This window comes from Panthera onca, chromosome A3, assembly GCF_046562875.1.
Source record: "Panthera onca isolate mPanOnc1 chromosome A3, mPanOnc1 haplotype 2, whole genome shotgun sequence".
Lineage (NCBI taxonomy): Eukaryota > Metazoa > Chordata > Mammalia > Carnivora > Felidae > Panthera > Panthera onca.
Window position 1 is genome coordinate 113,599,483 of NC_138341.1, and position 19,053 is coordinate 113,618,535.

The 19,053-nt window shown below is 49.8% G+C and overlaps 1 protein-coding gene across 1 annotated transcript in view; it reads left to right on the forward strand.

The window, feature by feature from the left end:
* HCK (HCK proto-oncogene, Src family tyrosine kinase) overlaps positions 1-19,053 on the forward strand; it is a 44,451-nt gene that overhangs the window by 9,454 nt on the left and 15,944 nt on the right. The window contains exons 2-8 of the mRNA XM_060614994.3: positions 6,233-6,347; positions 9,660-9,702; positions 10,053-10,152; positions 11,401-11,499; positions 14,914-15,017; positions 17,921-18,070; positions 18,615-18,767. Coding sequence (XP_060470977.1) covers positions 6,234-6,347; positions 9,660-9,702; positions 10,053-10,152; positions 11,401-11,499; positions 14,914-15,017; positions 17,921-18,070; positions 18,615-18,767 — 763 coding nt within the window. The 5' untranslated portion in view covers position 6,233. The remainder of the gene's footprint in view (positions 1-6,232; positions 6,348-9,659; positions 9,703-10,052; positions 10,153-11,400; positions 11,500-14,913; positions 15,018-17,920; positions 18,071-18,614; positions 18,768-19,053) is intronic.

Below are 19,053 nucleotides of genomic sequence, written 5' to 3' on the forward strand. Positions count from 1 at the left end.
GGCGGCACTCTTTGAGGTTTAAGGGGGGGGGGGGGCAGAAATCCAACTTAAACTGGCTCAAGCAGAAGAGGGATATTGTTAGAAAGTCCGCAAACACTTCCACTTTAGGAAGGGCTGGATTCAAGGGCTTGGGAATCTGCATTCCTCCATTTCTGGGCTCTGCTTTGCAACTCTCTTCCAGTCAAAGGCCAATGGATGACTCTCCTTGTCCAGGACTGGGTCACACATCCAGCTCTGCTTCTGTTACTGCAATTCCGATTGGCCAGACTTGGTCAGACTTCAGCCAGAGGCTGAAGTCAGCCCTACCCCGATGCACGAAATGAGAATGCGGGAGAGGTGGTGACAAAAGGAAGACTGGGGAGCTGTTCTCAGAAAAAGGGGGAGCAGAGACTATGTAGGAAAGAACTATAGCTGTCCCCTTCAGACAACTTATCCAACACCTCGCTTCATATTTGGAGAAACTGAGGCCCAGAGAGTTTGGGGCTTGCCTGAGCTCACACGGTGAGCTTGTGGTAGAGGCGAAACCAGAATCCAGGGCTCCTCGGCCCCAGCCCTGACAGGCCTCTGCTTGACCCTAAAAACTCCTTGAAAACAGTCTCCCTCCCACTCCACAGGATGCCCAGGCAGTGCACTGGCCTCTCTCCTTGGGCTTCACTCTGAGCACGCAGGAGGAGTCTCTAAGGCTGCATGGCCTACATGGAGTGACCGTGGGAAGGTCCCAGGGCAAGCAAGCCGACCTTTCTCATATCCCTCCCACGTAGGGCCAACAGAAGCTGAATGGGGAAGGAGCGAGTTTCAGTTTCCAGGATTTGGGCAGTGACCTGAGGACGTGCCTTTGTCAGGGGTCAGCAGTTCTCAACTGGTCTGGGGCCAGGCAGGCCACTTCTGCTCTCAGAGCCTGGTTTTGAACCACAATTAGACAAGAATCATGTGTACAGAGGTTTTCAAAAGCCTTTCACATCCCTGTCACACAGGATGTCAGGCCAAACCTGAGAAGCAAGAGCCTCCTATTTCACAGGGCAGGAAATGAAGTTCAGGGGAAGTGACTTACCTGAGGTCATATAGGGTCAGGGGCAAAACCGGGATCCAAACCCGAGCATTCTCACCCCAGGTTCAGCCCTCCCTCTACTACACTGGTGGATCTCACATCTTAGTGTGGATAAGAATCTCCTGAAGAATTGTTAGCAATGCAGATTCCGGGCCCTCATCCCCAGAGACTCTGGTTCATTCGGTCCAGATCATGGCACAGGGATATGTAAGAAGCAGTGAGGACTGTTGGGGTACCAACGGTAAAAATCCAGTTCAAACTGTCTTAGGCAATTGAGAATTTATTTGCTCACGAACTGGAAAAATCCTGAGGTTGGCAAGCTTCAGGCACAGCTGGCTTCAGGTGTTCATACATGTCTTCAGGAATCACTCTGTCTTCATTGCTCGGCTCTGCTGTCCTCTGTGACGGCCTCACACTAAGACAGTCCCTCACTTTAGTTTCCTACGTCTACATCTATATCTGCCTCGACACCTGCACCTACATCTGCATCAGCAATCCTTATAGAAACAGAGTGCCTTTTTCCTAATTTTCCCAGCAAAATCCCAGGGCTAACTTTGATCGCCTCAGTCAAGGTCACTTACATACCTATAACTGAATCGACCACCGTTGGCTGCCAGGGGGACACAGAATTCTCTGATCGGCCAGACCTGTATCAAGTTGTCACTCCCTGAAGGCAAGAGTGGGGTTAGCCTCCTGAAACACCTTGCACTGAGTGGGAGAAGGCTGGCTTCTCGAGGAAAAGCCAGGTGCTGTTATCAGAAGAGGGATGGATGCCGAGATGTTCACTGCTTCTCAGCTAGAATGATCACGCAATTCATTGGGCAAGGCATTGGGCCTTGTTGGAGTGCACGTTCTGATTTGGGCGATGGGGCTTGAAAGTCTGTATTTCTAACAGCTCCTCTGTGCTGCTGCTGCTGCTGGTCCCCACCGTGATCACACACAGTAGCCAGGCATTCGGTTACAATTCCTTTTTTTGTTTTTGTTTTTGTTTTTAGTTTCTTAAACGTTCATTTATTTTTGGGAGAGAGAGAGAGAGAGGGAGGGAGGGAGAGAGACACAGAGCATGAGCTGGAGAGGGGCAGAGAGAGAGGGAGACACACATTCCAAAGCAGGCTGCAGGCCCCAGGCTCCAAGCTCCAGGCTGTCAGCACAGAGCCCAACGCGGGGCTCGAACCCATGAACCGTGAGATCATGACCTGAGCCAAAGTTGGAGGCTTAGCCAATTAAGCCACCCAGATGCCCCTATATATCTTTTTGTTTTTAAGTTTATTCATCTGTCTTGAGAGAGAGAGAGAGCATGAGCAGGGGAGGGGCAAAGAGAGAGAGAGAATTCCCAAGCCGGCACCACACTGTCAGCATGGAGCCCAATGTGTGGCTCAAACTCCTAAACCATGAGACCATAACTTGAGCAGAAACCAAGAGCTGTAGGGAGGTGCTAAGCCAAGCACTGAGGGACGCAGATCTATGTAGGGCCAGCCTCTGCTGTGCTGGGATAATGGAAATGTTCTATGTCTGCGCTGTTTGATACATTAGCTTTGAGCCCAGCCACTTGGCTATTGAGCACCTGAAACATTGGCAAATCTTAACGAGGTGTGCTGAACATGTAATATACACACTGGGATTGGAAGATTTAGAGGGAAAAACAAGTATAAAGTATCTCACTGATCATTTTTAACTTTTTTTTAACTTTTTATTTTTAAGCCTAGGCCCAACGTGGGGTTCGAACTCACAAACCTGAGATCAAGAGTTGCATGCTCTACGGACTGAGCCGGCCAGGCGCCCCTCATTGAGCATTTTTATATGGGTTACAAATCAATCATTTTTTACATATTGGAGAAAATAAATGTATCTTAAAATTAATTCACTTGTTTCTTTTTACTTGGAAAAATATGGCTGTAGAACATTTTTTTTTTTTTTTTTTTTTTTTTTTTTTTTTTTGCTGTAGAACATTTTAAATTACATACATGGCTCACATTACATTTCTAGGTCTGGTGGTCACGAAAAGAACATGTCTGAGGCCATTCCACACCAGGGAGTAGAACAGTTCTCCTGATTTAGGGGGACTGTCACGTTTTATGCAAATTTGACTCTTGCCAGCATATCACTTTTTAAAAATAATATTTTATTGTGCAAAAGTTGAACTAATGGGAACTCCAGCTTAACTTCTTTTTTTTTTTCTTTTTTTAATGTTTATTTACTTTTGAGAGAGACAGGGCATGAGAGGGGGAGGGGCAGAGAGCGAGGGAGACACAGAATCCAAAGCAGGCTCCAGACTGAGCCATCAGACAGAGCCTGACGCGGGGCTTGAACTCACAAACTGTGAGATCATGGCCTGAGCCGAAGTTGGACGCTCAACCGACTGAGCCACCCAGGTGCCCCTAAAAGGTTAACTTAAGTGTTGCTGTATCTCTAAGCTTGTGGGTCTGAGGAATTGCCATGTGGTTTTGCTTTATCCCCCAGAGCACGTCCACGTTTGCTAGTAAACGGAATTGGTTATGGTCAACATTTTCTGTAGTGCTTACTGTGTGCCAAGAACCTTTACATTTATCAACTCATTCAGTACTCACCACCACCCTGTGAGGGAGAGCCCCACCATCCGGTCTCAGAGGTGACCTTGGATCATGCACGAACGTGACCTCAGAGACCCATCCCTCCGTCCCCTGTGGCTATCTTGAATACGTAAATTGACGATATAAATGAAATTCAGTAGGTACTCAGAGAAGCAGAAGGAGCTGTTCTGCATCACAGCAGTGTTCTTCCCAGAACTTTCTTATGTAATCAAAATATATGCAATGTAATATAATTGTATCCCATACAGAACCACACGCTATGCGTCTTATTTCCAGAACTGTAATGCATACGTATCACAAATCAAAGAGAGGTGTTTTAAATGCATACAAGTACATTATAAAGCAGTGATTAATTGTGATAATTTTTCAAATTAATGATCCAGCACTCCGGGAGTCTGAACCAGTTCCTTACTTTATTCACAACAGGCAGGCAAGTGAAGCAGAAACCGCTTAAGTCTTGAAGTGGTAAATTGTTGCCAGTTCCCACCAGGACAGACAAAAACATCCTTGTGATTAAAAATCTTTTTTTTTTTTTTTTAAAGTAACTCCACTGAGCCTACGAATATGGACTTTTTTCCTTAAACCACAAACATGTGTTTATTTAGCCAGATAAGTATAAGTGAGTTCTAATTGCTTTGGAAGAAATGAGTAATTGTGCAGAGATGAGGAAAACAATTACTCTCTTATGTGGATGCCTATGGCGTGTCTTCTCAGCAAATACATGTGGGCATTTTGAGAGAAGAAGTAAAACATTTCTGCCACTTTCTGTGATTAAGTTTTGACTCTGATCAGGTAAACAGGTTTTCTTTAAGTATCTTTAAATTTCATGGGGCGCCTGGGTGGCGCAGTCGGTTAAGCGTCCGACTTCAGCCAGGTCACGATCTCGCGGTCCGTGAGTTCGAGCCCCGCGTCAGGCTCTGGACTGATGGCTCGGAGCCTGGAGCCTGTTTCCGATTCTGTGTCTCCCTCTCTCTCTGCCCCTCCCCCCTTCATGCTCTGTCTCTCTCTGTCCCAAAAATAATAAAAAACGTTGAAAAAAAAAAAAATTAAAAAAAAAAAAAAAAAAAAATTTCATGAACCCATCAGCAAAGTCTGTCATCCTTACCTCCCAAATGTCCCCCTGAATCTGTCCATTGCTTACAGATGTCCTCGATGGTCACCACCCCAGGTCAGGCCACCATCATCTCATGCCCGGACTCCTGCAGTGGACAGGCAGGGTTCCCTGCCCTGCCTCCTACGGTCCATACGCCACCTGGCAGCCATTATTTGAAGTGCAAATGAATCCCATCATTCTCCTGCTTAAAACTTTACATGGTTTCTAATCTTTGGAATTAAATCCAGATTGCTCATTGGCTGTAAAAGATATGGCAACCTTGTGCCATACCACACTCCTCTTCTATGCCTGTGATCTCCAGCCACACTGGCCTCCTTTCAGTGCCTTATTCTCTCCAAGCACATTCCAGCCTCGGGGCCTTTGCACTTGACGTTTCCCTCTGCCCGAAGCACCGTTTCCTTAGAGTGTTACACGACTGGCTGCTTTGTGCCGTTCAGGTCCCAGGTCTGACGTCACCTCCTCAGAGAAGCCTTCCCCGATCATCCTGTCTACAGAAGCCCTGCACTGTTTTCTGTCACATCCTTTTGAATTGTCCTCACACGTTTCACGAAATTTATCTTGTTACGTATTTGTTTGCCTGTTTTTTGTCTGTGTCTCCCATTCATCTCCAGGGTGAGCTCTTTTAAGGGCATGACCTTGCTTGTCTTATTCGTGGCTTCGAAAAATACTCAATAAATCTTTGCTGAGTAAATGTAGGAGGGAATGACCAAATAAACCCACAAGAGAAAGAAAAGAAGGAAGAAAGAAAGAGAAAGGGAGGAGAGGAGGAAGGAAACTAGTGCAAGGCAATTGTAAAATGATACTAAGGGATATATGGTGCCTTGACTATGATCATTTAGCTAGATTGTTTGAGCCATACGATGTGACCTCACCTTGGTCATTTCATATAAAATGATAATTTATTACATGATAATAGTGTGATTTCACTTTACTGTTTGCTCTGAGCCCCACGCTGGGCTGAGTATTTCCCCGCCTACATGTTTTCTCACCCTTCCAACACCCTGCGAGTAGGCTACAGTATTATTATCCCCACTTTGCCGATGAGGAACTGAGACTGGGGAGCAGGGCGAATGACAAGTGAGGTGTCAGTGGGGTGGAGGGGCCACGTGTCAGCTCAAGGCTTTCTGATCCCAGACCTGTGGTGCCTACCACCCACACTGCTCCAAGGCTCTGCATGTTGAATTTTGATGATCATCATGATTCATTCTCTGGATAAGTTCCCCGTGGCAGGGGTCCTCGGTAGCAGGACTGTGACAGCTAGTCAGCCCTGTGTGGGTATGTGGCTGACATGGACGTGGGGAAACCCAGAAGTGGCAAGGGCAGAGTGAGCTCGTGTGGCAAGGGTGGGGTGAGTGGGGCTGGTAAGGGGGGGGGGTGGGTGGAGACAGGGTAGGGGAGAGGGAGCCAGTCTGAAGGCAGGGGGCCTGGAACTCAGCATCCAAGACTCCCCTGTGTGGGACTCGGGGCAAGCTGGGCTCACTTCCCTTCTCTCTGCCGCAGGATGGGATGCATGAAGTCCAAGTTCCTCCAGGACAGAGGCAAGGTCTCAAAAACGGAGCCCAGTGCCCTGCACAGCCCCGTATATGTGCCGGATCCCACATCTGCGGGCAAACGGGTGAGTGGGGGAAGAAAGAGGAGTTCAGTAGCCTGTGGGCTGCCCCGTGCTGCCCCAAATCGCCCTCACATCCTCCTGTGTTTCCGAGGGTGAGCAGGGTGTGTTGGGGTGACATGGAGCTTACCCTTCACCAGCAGATGTAGCCCCAGCTCTCTGGGCTACATCTGCTCCGAGTACCCAGGGCAATGACGGCTCTCCCGGTCCCACTGCCCAGGCCCTGGCCTCTCAGCCTGGGCTCCAGGGACCGGGTCCTAGAGGGCACGAGAGAGGCCCCGAGCCTGGGCGGTAGCATGAGCAGTGCTGAGAGTTGTGAGTGACCTGACCAGTAGCCAACAGTTAAACTAGAGACAGTGATCATGGTACAATTGTGGTAGCAATCACCATGGTAACAATTGTGGTAACAGCAAGAGGGGTGGGAGTAGAAGGGCCAGTGCAAAAGCAGTAAATAAGAGAAGCGGTCACACTCGTAGAGGCATCTGCTTGCTTACCTTCTGCTTAAACAGAGCTTACGAGGAACCGAGCCCCAGCCCAAGGGCTATACGGTTGTCAACACCCTGAAGCCTCACGGTCACCCTAGGTCACGATTTTTATCATGCCCATTTTACAGGTGAGACGCAGAGCTTCATAACGTGCCGGAGGCCACGTGGTTAGTAAAGGGTAGAGGCGGGATTCAAACCCAGGCAGCGCAAGTTCCAACCGCTCGTGAGGCGTGGCGGTAAGGGCAGGAATAGTGGTGATCATGGCAGCCAGTGTAGTGGGAATCTCTCGCCGCGGCTTTTTTTCCAGGAAGCAACTTCATTCGTGCCGGCCCCGCTCAGTTGGGGTTCGTCCCCGAAGCACCGAGCACCGAACGTCACGGGGCATCGTTTTTTTTAGTGCATTTTCGATGTCTTTGTCTCCCACGGATGCTAATGCGCACAAATGTGTAGTCTGATTAAGTGGTCGCAGGTCACAGGGTCATGAGGGGTGTGGTCACAGAGGCGCACAGCCAGGTCACCTTGAAGTTGCTTTGTTTTGTTTTGTCCTTCTCCTTAGGGAGGGGACCCTCCCACAACAGCAGCACCACTAGCCATGTGGTTGTGATGGTAAAATAGGAGAGCGGCAATGCTGGACACGGGTGGTGCCAACAGTAACGCCACTGGCACAGGTAGGGACAGTGGTTATAGCAGCAGGAGCAGTTGTAACAACCGTTACCATTCTTGGAACACCTACCGTGTTCCGGGCAACTGGGGTGAAGTGTTTCTACACCGTTAGTCCCCACCGAAAGTGAGCCAGGACTTATGCCACTTGAAAGCCACTGTAAGTGAGGATCGAAGAGGTGAAATGCCTCCCCGGGGGTCATACAGCTGGGCAGCAACAGGGCCGGGTCGCTCTCACCCCAGGGCTGGGGTTCTGTCTCCTCTGGAGTCCTGGAGTCCATGGCCTTATCTGAGATCATCTAGGGAAGCATAGCTTCTGCTTGCGGTCTCTAGAGGTGGGAGTGGACTGCTTCCTGGCCTCTCTCCATTCTGCTTGCCCTTCCCCAGCGTGATGTCTAGAATCGGACTAATTCTGGCAATGGGCAGATGATAGAATAGTCAGTCTCCTCCCTCCCTCTGACATTTGACCTCTATTAATACAGCCTGCGACTGCATGAGCTTCTCACCAGTAATGTCCTGAACTGACATCCTAAACCCTAAGTCACTCCTAGACCTGTTCCTTCCTAACCTGTGTGGCCCTGGGCCCTTTCTGTGGCTAGGGTTCCAGATTTTCTGAGTCCCTCTAGCCTGGCACCCGTGGGAGGCCGAGGGTTTTCTCCCACTAGTTTTTGGTTGTCTCCTGAGCATCAGGTTTAAGGGATGCTATTATCAGCCTTTCGTTGTTCTCTTGCAGAGCATTAGTTCAGTGATGAGTTAGTAAGTGTTCTTCAGACAGAGGGTTCCTAGGCCAAATCAGTTTATAAAATACTGGGTAAAACAGGGTCCTTTCTGGGGCACCTGGGTGGCTCAGTCGGTTGGGTGTCCGACTTCGGCTCGGGTCACGGTCTCATGGTTTGTGGGTTCAGGCCCGTGTCAGGGTCTGTGCTGACAGCTCGGGGCCTGGAGCCTGCTTCTGATTCTGTGTCTCCCTCCCCTCAGCTCCTCCCCTGCTTACACTCTGTCTCTCTCTCAAAAATAAATGAAGATTAAAAAAATTTTTTTAAAGACACAGGGTCCTTTCTTGTGGAAGTCCTCAGAGCTTTCATGTATCTTAATGTGCTTTGTGAATCTCCCCCCAAAAAGACATACTTGTCATCGTTTCCCACACCTGTTTCTGTAAGTTCACTTATGTGTGCAACACACAAATACATTCCCCTTGAAAAGAAAAATCATCGGGGCACCTGGGTGGCTCAGTCGGTTAAGCGGCCGACTTCGGCTCAGGTCATGATCTCACGGTCCGTGAGTTTGAGCCCCGCGTCAGGCTCTGGGCTGACAGCTCAGAGCCTGGAGCCTGTTTCAGATTCTGTGTCTCCCTCTCTCTGACCCTCCCCTGTTCATGTTCTGTCTCTCCCTGTCTCAAAAATAAATAAAAAACGTTAAAAAAAAATTTAAAAAAAAAAAAAAATCATCCAGCCCCAGTTAAAGCTACAGTTTCTTCTCATCAATGGCCCCCCTCCCCAGAGGCATCAACTGTTGTCAGTTTGGTATGGACCCTTGCAAACCTTTTTCTATGAATTTACACTCACACGCATACAGTAACGTGCACAGAACATATTTAGGATGTGTGTGTATGTGTTCTTTATATATGTATCATGTTTATCCTTCTGAAGAACTAGCTTTGTTCACTCAACAATGTATCTTTAAGGTCTATTTGCTCCAGGAATGAAGTCCCAGCCCCCTTCCCCCCCCCCCCCCCCCCCCCCGCCTCCACCGCCGCAGCTAAGGGCTGCTCAGAGCACCACAGTGGATGCCAGTTCCCTCTGGAGGAACAGTTTCTTTCATAATTATAATGGAGCCTTTACGCATGGGACATACTGGAAGACCTACAGTTTCTTCAAATGTATCATAGAAAACACTGATCTGGACCAACCCCTCACCATATGTCAAGGTGGGGGGAACAGGCCAGTGTCCCCCAGTATGCCCAAGGCCAAGGCCACAACCCAAGCCACCTGGATCTTTGTGGTGCCTCTAATGCGCGGTGTGACCTCACATCGGTTCCCAGCCCTCTCAGGTCCTCCTCCCATGACACACAGGGCTGAGATGAGATGCTCTCGGGTATCCTTTTGGACACAGACCTCCTGTGGCTCCCCACACACTATTGGATTCATCCCCTTCTCCCATCTCTTCCCCGCAGCGGCCTGACAACAACAACGACAACCCACCAGGGTCGACGGAGGGTAAGTATTGGGCAGACGAGTGGCGGAGTCTTATGTAAAGGATTAGGTTAGGTTCTCAGTCAGAGCTTAAGGCCCAAATCCCAAACCGTCAAAACCACGCTTGCAAATCCTTTCAGTTGCTCCCAAAGTACTTTGTACAGGCTATTTTGTTTCTATTACACTGTCTAACACAGACAAAACACCATTAGCTTTAAACTCCAGAATCCCGCCCCACATGGCAAGATGCCTATACCATGAGACAGATCCCTCAGTGGCTCCGGGGCTGGGTGCTGGTTGTTGGGATGGGAAACACCCAGGACTGTGGCGGTGCTCTGATAAAGCCTCACCATCCCGTGTCTCTCTCCCTGCAGGTCCTGACGACATCACTGTGATTGCCCTGTATGATTACAAGGCCATTCACCATGAAGACCTCAGTTTCCAGAAGGGAGATAAAATGGTGATCCTGGAAGAGTGAGTTTCCCACTCCTAAGACATAGCTACCTCCAACACTCAATGTGCTCTCCTCTGTGCTTCAATAAAGAGCCTGATAGACTATCTTTAAAAAAAAAAAAATGTCTATTTAGGGGCACCTGGGTGGCTCAGTTGGTTAATCTTCCGACTCTTGGTTTTGGCTCACGTCGTGGTCTTGCAGTTTCATGAGTTTGAACCCCACGTCTGGCTCTGCACTGACAGCAAGGAGCCTGCTTGGGATTTTCTCTCTTTCTCTCTCTCTCTCTCTCCCTCTCTCCCTCCCTGACTTGCACTGTCTCTGTGTCTCTCAAAATAAACTAATAACAATTTTAAAAATACATTTATTTATTTATTTATTTATTTTTGAGAGACAGTGTGGGCGGGCAGGGGAGGGGCGGAGAGAGAGGGAGACAAAGAATCCAAAGCAGGCTCTGCGCAGAGATCAACGCGGGACTCAAACTCACAAACCATAAGATTGTGACTTGAGCCCGAGCTGGACGCTTAACCGACTGAGCCATCAAGGCACCCCAACAGGCTATCTTAAAGTAGGGAGTAAATGGCTGATGAGAACCTCATCATAATAGAGGAGAAAGGGTTTGCTCTTAATCTGGACGAAAGCCACCAAAGAGGGCCTTGTGTACTTACTAGGGGTGCACATCCAGGCGACAGTGAACGGGCGAAAGGCTTTCTCAAGGAGGCTTTCCTTGGGCTCCTGTAATTAAGGTACAGGTTTATCTATGGACCAGACCTGCTGAGGTACGTTTGCATTCAGGAATCCCCAGATCTCAGAGTTTGCTACCTCCAATCCCCAATACTCTTCACCATAAGGTAGGGGGGTGACTGTGTCACTGTGAGATGGGGCTCAAGAATGGGAGTGCTTGTCCTTGGTCAGACCACTCTGGTTCTCGGCCCACAATGAGTCCACCATGGGCACAGGGCCCCATACCCTGAGTAGGGACCCCTGCAAGTCCTGGGGAAAAGAGTGAGGCCAGAGACCTAGGGCTGTGGGCTGTGGAATGCAGGGATAGGGCTTGATTCCAGACCCTTGGACGCACAGTGGGGACTGTTGTAAAGATCCCTACCTTAATCATGGAGTGCGTGCTGGGGACTGGGACAGTAGCGGCCTTGCCCCTTACCCTATCAGCTTCCTGGGGTTGGGGGTGTATTCTAGGCCAAGGCTGGGGGGCCCAAGAGGTCCGGGGGGATTCCCTCTGCTCCCTGACTCCTTTGCTCCCTCGTGTCCCTCAGGTCTGGGGAGTGGTGGAGGGCTCGGTCCCTGGCCACAGGGAAAGAAGGCTACATTCCCAGCAACTACGTCGCCCGAGTTGACTCCCTGGAGACAGAGGAGTAAGTATTCCGTTTTTCCTGCCCTACAGAAGGCAGTGTGGGCTCTATCAGGTTTGTTCCTGCCTCAGGGCTTTTGCACTCTCTATCTCCCCTCTCTGACACTCTTCCTAGGGATCTTGGCTTGCCTGGCTCCTTCTCACCCTTCCTGTCCGAAAGAGGCCTTCCTTGACCATCCTGTCTAACGTGGATCCCTCCGGGCCTCTGTCTCTCACGGAGACCTGTTTTATTCCCTTCTGAACACTCCTCGCTAGCAAAAACAATCCTGTTTCTGTGGTTGCTCACACGTTCACTGCCTGCCTCCCCCTCCCCACAGGGGCCTTGCCTGTCTGTGACTGCATCCTGGGCACAGGCTGGCATGCAGTAGGTACTCGATACGTGTTGGTTGAAGTACATGGCCTGTGCCAAAGAGGGTCTTCTGAGAGACGAGCCAGCCCACGCTTGTTCAGTCACCCTTCATTTGGTTCATTCGATAAATACGCACCTGCACGTCACCAACCCTGTGCCGGACCGGGGACTGCAGGAACCAGGAAGACACAGCCCTGCCCTCAAAGAGCTCCCTGTGACCCAGCGTGCTTGGCTGCAGGCTCTTCTTTGCGTCTGTCTTGACTCTGAAAATATAGATGGTTATACGTCATTCATGCACCCAGCAGCCCCGTTCCAGGGACACTAGGTGACTCAGACAGGGTTTTTCCCTGGAGACGTTCACGGTGTGGTGGGTGGGACCGGCGAGTAAAAAGATGGCCATGCTACAGGGCGACGAAAGGGTCCAGTTCAGGACGAGCCATTCAAAAAGTTAAGACACGGCAGTCCCTACGGTTTTCTCTCCTCTGCCTCCTCCCTCTGGCTAGATGGTGTTGACGGTTTGAAATGCTGACCAGTTAAAAATGACGATGTTTGGGCTCTTTTTCCCCATCTTAAACTCATGCTCTTGTTAGTGCATATGAAACCTCTTTACCTTGTGAAGTCTCCCTTCTTGTGGCCGTGAGGAAGGCCCCTCTCCTACCTCGGACTCTTCTGTCCTGGACCACCCCCCAGCACACCTCCTGCCTGCTGCAGCTGGGTCTTGCTTCCTTCTTCCTCCTTCTAGGCTTTCTCTTGGCACATCCAATGCTCTGCTCCCGGACTCCAAGATCTGAACACTCACCGAATCCCTGCACCACACCTCCCAGCAGCCTTGGAGGAGGCATGGCTGGTGGTACTCCTCAAGGTCAACACGCTTGCCAAGTGGGAAAGGCAAGGTGCAGACAGCATGTATGATGGGTTATCATTTGCAAACAAGGGCGATAACCTAAATGGTGGTTCTCAAACTTGAGTGCATCAGCATCACGCGGAGGGCTGGTTGAAATGCTGGTTTCTGATTCAGAACCTGGTATTTCCAGCAAGTTCTCAGGTGGGGCTGCTGCTTGTGTCCAGGTTCTCACCTTGAGAACCACTGACCTAAATAGACACAGCAGTCTTGCAGACTGCACTCACAGGTTCTTGTACCTGTATCAAGAAACTGCTAACAGAGGGTGCCTTTGGGGAGGGCCTTCCCGGCATTGGAAAGCAGAGGGGGAGGGGATCTGACTTCCTCTCCCTCCTTGAAATAAACAATGCTGTAAATGTTTCAAAATGCAAATGGAGGGGAAGGACATAGAAGAGAGTAAAAAGTCTCCCTTGCCCCCTTGTTCCCCCACCAGCCACTTCCCCTCCCCAGAAGCAAGCAGTTTTCTTATGAGTCTTCCCAAATGCTTCCTACCGTGTAAGAAAAATACATACAGCTCCCATTGTTTTACACAAGTGGAAGGTACCACGCCTGCTGTTCTGCACCTTTTGTTCAGATCCTTTCACAGCTGCAGTGTCCATTGTGTAGACGCCCTACCGCCCCCTGTCAGTGGTCATCAAAACTGCTTCCAGTCTTGTGCTATAATGACTCTCCGTGTGTATATGTCATTTCTTCCTCATGCAAGATCCCCTGGGATAACTTCCCCGGTGGGAGTGGGGGGGGGGGGCAGGGGGAGGGGGTTGCCAGGGAGACAGCTCTTACCGTGTACCCTGTTCCGTTGCTTGAAAATTTTACCACGGCAGGACTTACTCCACAAAATGAAAGCAAAGAAGGCGGGTGGGCAGTGTCTCATGGTGATTAAGAGTTAGCCTGCCTGGATTTGAATCCTGCCTCCACCACTTCCCAGCTGGGTGACGCCAGGCAAGTAGCTTGCTCTCTCTGTTCCCTCAGTTTCCTCATCCATAAAATGGGGATGATAAGGGCCACAGTTCCATGCAGTTGTTAGGTGGATGACAAGAACTTGATGAATGTTAGCTGTCTTTCTCCCCCCGTTGATGCAGAGGAAACAGAGGCCCAGAGAGGGAAAGCGACTTGCTCAAAGTCACACAGCAGGTTGGTGGCAGGTCTAAGGCCAGCTGACCTTGGGTCTGGGACTCTTTCCTTAAGAGCACACAAAGCACTCCTCACCCTGCTGACGGTAGGATTTGACAGCTGCTGCTTGGACTTTCCCACTCAATATCCCAAACATCCCGGGGGAAAAATGAAAAGATCCAAGAATATGGGTCCAAGTATAAAATTATTTGAAATCTCACATTTTAGCTTGAAAATTCATGCTGAATTTATTTTTTAATGTTTATTTATTTTTGAGAGAGAGAGCGCGCACACATGAGCTGGGGAGGGACAGAGAGAGAGGGAGAGAAAGAATACCAAGCAGGTTCCATGCCATCAGCACAGAGCCTGATGTGGGGCTTGAACTCACGAACTGCACGACCATGGCCTGAGCTGAAATCAAGCGTTGGCTGTTTAACCAACTGAGCCACCCAGGCGCCCCTCTTGCTGACTTTGTATTCAACTTTACCCATAGGAGAGGATACACTGTGAAGTTTACGAATCTCAGGCCTCCACTCACATGGACCTCTGAGACCCTGAGAGGATGGTCATGTGGCCTTGTGAAATTTGCAAAAGCCAGATTTTGACCACAGTTGGTTAAGACTGCTGTTACCTTACCATTCCCGTCTTTCTATCCATCACCGTATCCCTAACACTGGGTGGCATTGGAACGACCCATGGGCATTTTGTATTTGTAATGCTGTATTCTTTTTCTTTAAAAACAGTTTTCTTTTTCTTTTCTTGTTTTTTTTTAATAGTCCTTTGGGGAGGGGGGCTCTTTCTTTTGGTATCATTTTTCTTAAAGAAATCTCCCCAAATTGCATAAGTTTCTATCTCAGCAAACTGGATTCACTCCTAGTAAAAATGTCTCTGTTTTGATTTCAAATCACCATTTCGGAATGGTGATTTTTCCCAAAAGAATCTTGTAGGAAAATGAACGCTGCAGGAAGCCAGGCACTCCGTCTCCTGGCGCCCCGTGGAGGTGGGACAGGACTGGCCTACTCGGAGGTTCACACAAGGCTCCCACCCCTTTCCACCAGGTGGTTCTTCAAGGGCATCAGCCGGAAGGATGCGGAGCGCCAACTTCTGGCCCCGGGCAACATGCTGGGCTCCTTCATGATCCGGGACAGCGAGACCACCAAAGGTAACACAGCCCTCCCCACCCTGCCCGCCCTGCAGGGGTACCCCAGGCATGACTGGCCGCCACGCTCCCTCTGCAAATGCAATTCTGCTGAGTAACTCACCCAGCCCACCAGACTGCCAAATTTTCTCCTGCCCTTTGCTTGAGCCTGGTTTGGGTCTTCTTAGCTTCTGTAGTTCCTGGTTGGGTCCCTAGAAGTAAGCCCCAGTGCTTGTGGACCCTTAACAAAAATATTCTAGTGAAGCTTGATCTTTACCAGCTTGTATTACTTAAAATACCCATCGCAGTATATCTTGTCCACAAAGCTGATTGCCCCTCCTTCCATAAGGAAGGGGTAGACCAGCCCGCAGGAAGAGCCCCAGGCCAGGCTCCTCTGAGACTGCTTAAACTGTCTCTTTTGATGTTTTTTGGAAGTTTTGATGTTGGCGACCTGCTTCCTGAAGTTCCTGGGTGGTGAGGTTGGTTTTCTGCAGGGCCGTTGCACGGGAAGCTAGAACAGTACCCAAAAACATCACATCACTCAAACTGGCATCAGTTGAGGCTAACTTTCCCAAAGGAAGGAATAGAAATAAGGAGTCTTGTGATGTCAGATTTCATACATGGAAGCGTGTTTACTAATATGTTTAGACTTGAAGCTGCTTGGTTCAGATTAGTCAAGTAAATTGTACAAAGTGTGACCCCACAGTACCCTAAGCAGCTTTGGGGACATCCAACAAAGGCGTCTGTGTGGTCCTCTACTCTACTGCTGGATGTCTGAATTGGCCAAGCCTGAACATGGCAGGATAACGCCACTCACAATCAGTGTTTCAGACCAGTGAATATTTAGGCTTAATTTTCTCCCACCCAACAAGCCCCCTTCAAGCCCAGGGACAAGAGAAATAGGACAAAAAGGCAAAGCTGTATACAACCCCCAGCTTCTCCTCTCCAACTGCTCCCAGGGCAGCTGGGGGATTGGTTGAGCTGGTCCATTTTGCAGATAGAGGCTGAGAAGCCAAAGAAACAACCCAGACCTGCAGGGCAGAAGGGTGAGCCTGGTTCCCTCTCACAGCTCTCCAGAGGTAGGGCCGTAGGGACCCATTTAGCCAATTTAATAAAAGTGGCAGCACGAGTGCCCTGAATCCCGTCCTGCTGTTTCTTGGATTCTGCCCCGCCCCATCTAGCATCAGCCAAGCCAGCCTCACCTTGGCTGGGCAGAGTGGCAATGAGTGGGGTGGGGAGCCAGCGGCCTGGGTTTGAATCCTGGCTCTGCGGCTTACCAGCTGCGTGGCTGCAAGTGAGTTAGCGCACCTGCCTGGACCTCAGTCTCCTTGCCTGTAAAATGATGGTGCTATAAAACCTGTACCATGTGGGGTTATTCATTCATTATAATAAGTTATGTAATTCATTATATTCATATAATTACAATTCGTTGTAGAGGCTATTATTCATATTTATTCATAGTTTATTTGGACAAAGTTCTTAGGCCAGTGGCTGGCATATATGGTCACTTGTTATTCATGCAACAATTTAAACCCCTGCAAGATCCTGAGACACAGTGGAGCAGTGGAGCTCCATTGTGGTGGAGCAAACTGAGAGACAGAGAGGCTAATAGCGTGCCCAAGGACACACAGCTTGCAAATGGCAGAAGTATGGTCATGGACTGAAAGACTTGGGTGTTTCTGGTCTATGCGATGTCATGCACATTAGGTTCTATTCTTGCGGTCACAAATTACCACGAACTCTGTGGCTCAAAACAAGATAAATTTATTATCTTACAGTTCTAGAGCTCAGAAGTCTGAAATCAGTCTTGCTGGCCTCAAGTCCCGGTGTCCGCAGGGCTGGTTCCTTCTAGAGACCTCAGGAAATAATCTGATTCCTTGCCGTCGTCAGCTTCTAGAGGCCACTGGCATTCCTTGGCTCATGGCCCCTTTCTCACTTCTCTCCAACTTTGTGTATCCATCTTCGCATGTCATACCATTGACTTCAACCTTCCCACCTCCTCTTATAAGGACCCTCGTGCTTCCATCGGGCCCACCTGGACAATCCAAAATAATGTCCCATCTCCAGATCCTAATGGAACCACATCCTCCAAGCCCCTTTACTACATAAGCTAAGAAAGTCATAGGTTCCAGCCATTAGGACATGGACATCTTGGGGGGCTGCTGTTCAGCCTACCACAATATTTCATGTTTACATTTCAATAATCAGACTGCATTTTGTTGTTGCTAATTTTTTGTTTGTTTCTGAGTAACGTATTTACCAATCCGATGTGGTGTCTTGGCTTTTGTGATAGATGATAGATAGATATAGATGATAGATAGATAGATAAATGAGAGCCAACATTTACTGAGTGTTCACATCTTGAGTGCTATATTGCATTACTTCTTTTATTTTAATTAATTGATTAATTAATTAATTTATTTATGAGAGAGAGAGAACAAGCAGGGGAGGGGCAGAGAGAGAGGGAGACACAGACTCCAAAGCAGGCTCCAGGCCCTGAGCTGTCAGCACAACGCCCGACACGGGGCCTGAACCCACGAACCGTGAGATCATGACCTGAGCTGAAGTCGGACGCTTAACCGACTGAGCCACCCAGGCGCCCCAGCATTACATCTTTTAATCCTCAGGCAATGTGATAAAGTAGGGGGAGTGATGGTGACCAATCCCATCTCACAGATGAGGAAGCCGAGGCATACAGCGGTGACGTAGCACTTGTTCAGAGTCTGTCCGCTGGACATGGAGGAGGCTGGACAAGAACCCAGACGGCCTGACTCCACAGCCCACTCTTAACTTGACTCCACTGCCCAGGTGCCCACACAGTGTCAGCAGTAGCCTTACAGGGGTGTCGGGAGGGGGTGTCAGAGTGCTAACACGAGGTGGCAAGGCTGAGACCCCACTCCTGAAGGATTTCTCTCTGGCCAATGCAGGAAGCTACTCTCTGTCAGTGCGAGACTACGACCCCCAGCACGGGGACACGGTGAAACATTACAAGATCCGGACCCTGGACAGCGGGGGCTTCTACATCTCCCCACGGAGCACCTTCAACACCCTGCAGGAGCTGGTGGCTCACTACAAGAGTGAGTCCTGCCCAGGGCTGCGTCCCAACCAGCGTGGACTCGTCTCTCAAGAATCTTAGTGAAGGGTGCCCTGTAGCCTCTAAGGCCTGCTGAGCTCTTCCTGACCCTCCCCAGACAAATAGTTGCTGTGAGGGTTTTTTTTAATGTTTAGTTTTGAGAGAGAGAGAGAGACAGAGACAGAGAGAGAGAGAGAGACAGAGCGTGAGTGGGGAAGGGGCAGAGAGAGAGAGGAAGACACCGAATCCGAAGCAGGCTCCAAGCTCCGAGCTGTCAGCACAAAGCCCGACCCGCGGCTCCAACTTATAAACCACGAGATGATGACCTGAGCAGAAGTCGGACGCCTAACCGACAGAACCACCCAGGCGCCCTGACAAATAGTTGCTTTGATTCTCCTGAAGTCTCAGGCTTGTTGAACAGGAGGGTCAAGGTGGCGTCCTGGGAATGTCCCCGATGGTAGCAGCCACAGGCAGAGGACAAGGCAGGGAGGCCTCCAAGGGGAAGCCTCTAGCTGGCTGCCCTCCACTAACCAAGGGCTCTGTTTCAGAGGGGAGTGATGGACTCTGCCAGAAGCTGATAGTGCCCTGCGTGTCTTCCAAGCCCCAGAAGCCATGGGAGAAAGATGCCTGGGAGATCCCACGGGAATTACTCAAGCTAGAGAAGAAACTTGGAGCCGGGCAGTTTGGGGAAGTCTGGATGGGTAAGGATCCAGGGCCAGAGGGTGGAGGGAGGGCAGAAAGACAAGGAGGTCTTTGCTTCCAGGAACGGACTGAGGCAAAGTGGGGATGCCACCGGGTGTAAGGGGAGATTTGAATAATAACCATAAAGGAGCAATTCCTTTGATAGCAACCACATTGTCCTGCTATGCAAACACCGATTTGCCTTGGAGGCCAGGCTTGTTGGGGTCCAGGTCTTCCTTCTGGGAAGGAGGAGTCCTGGATGAGGAATCTGCTTCCTTGTGTGGAGCTGGAACAGTCCACCAGTCT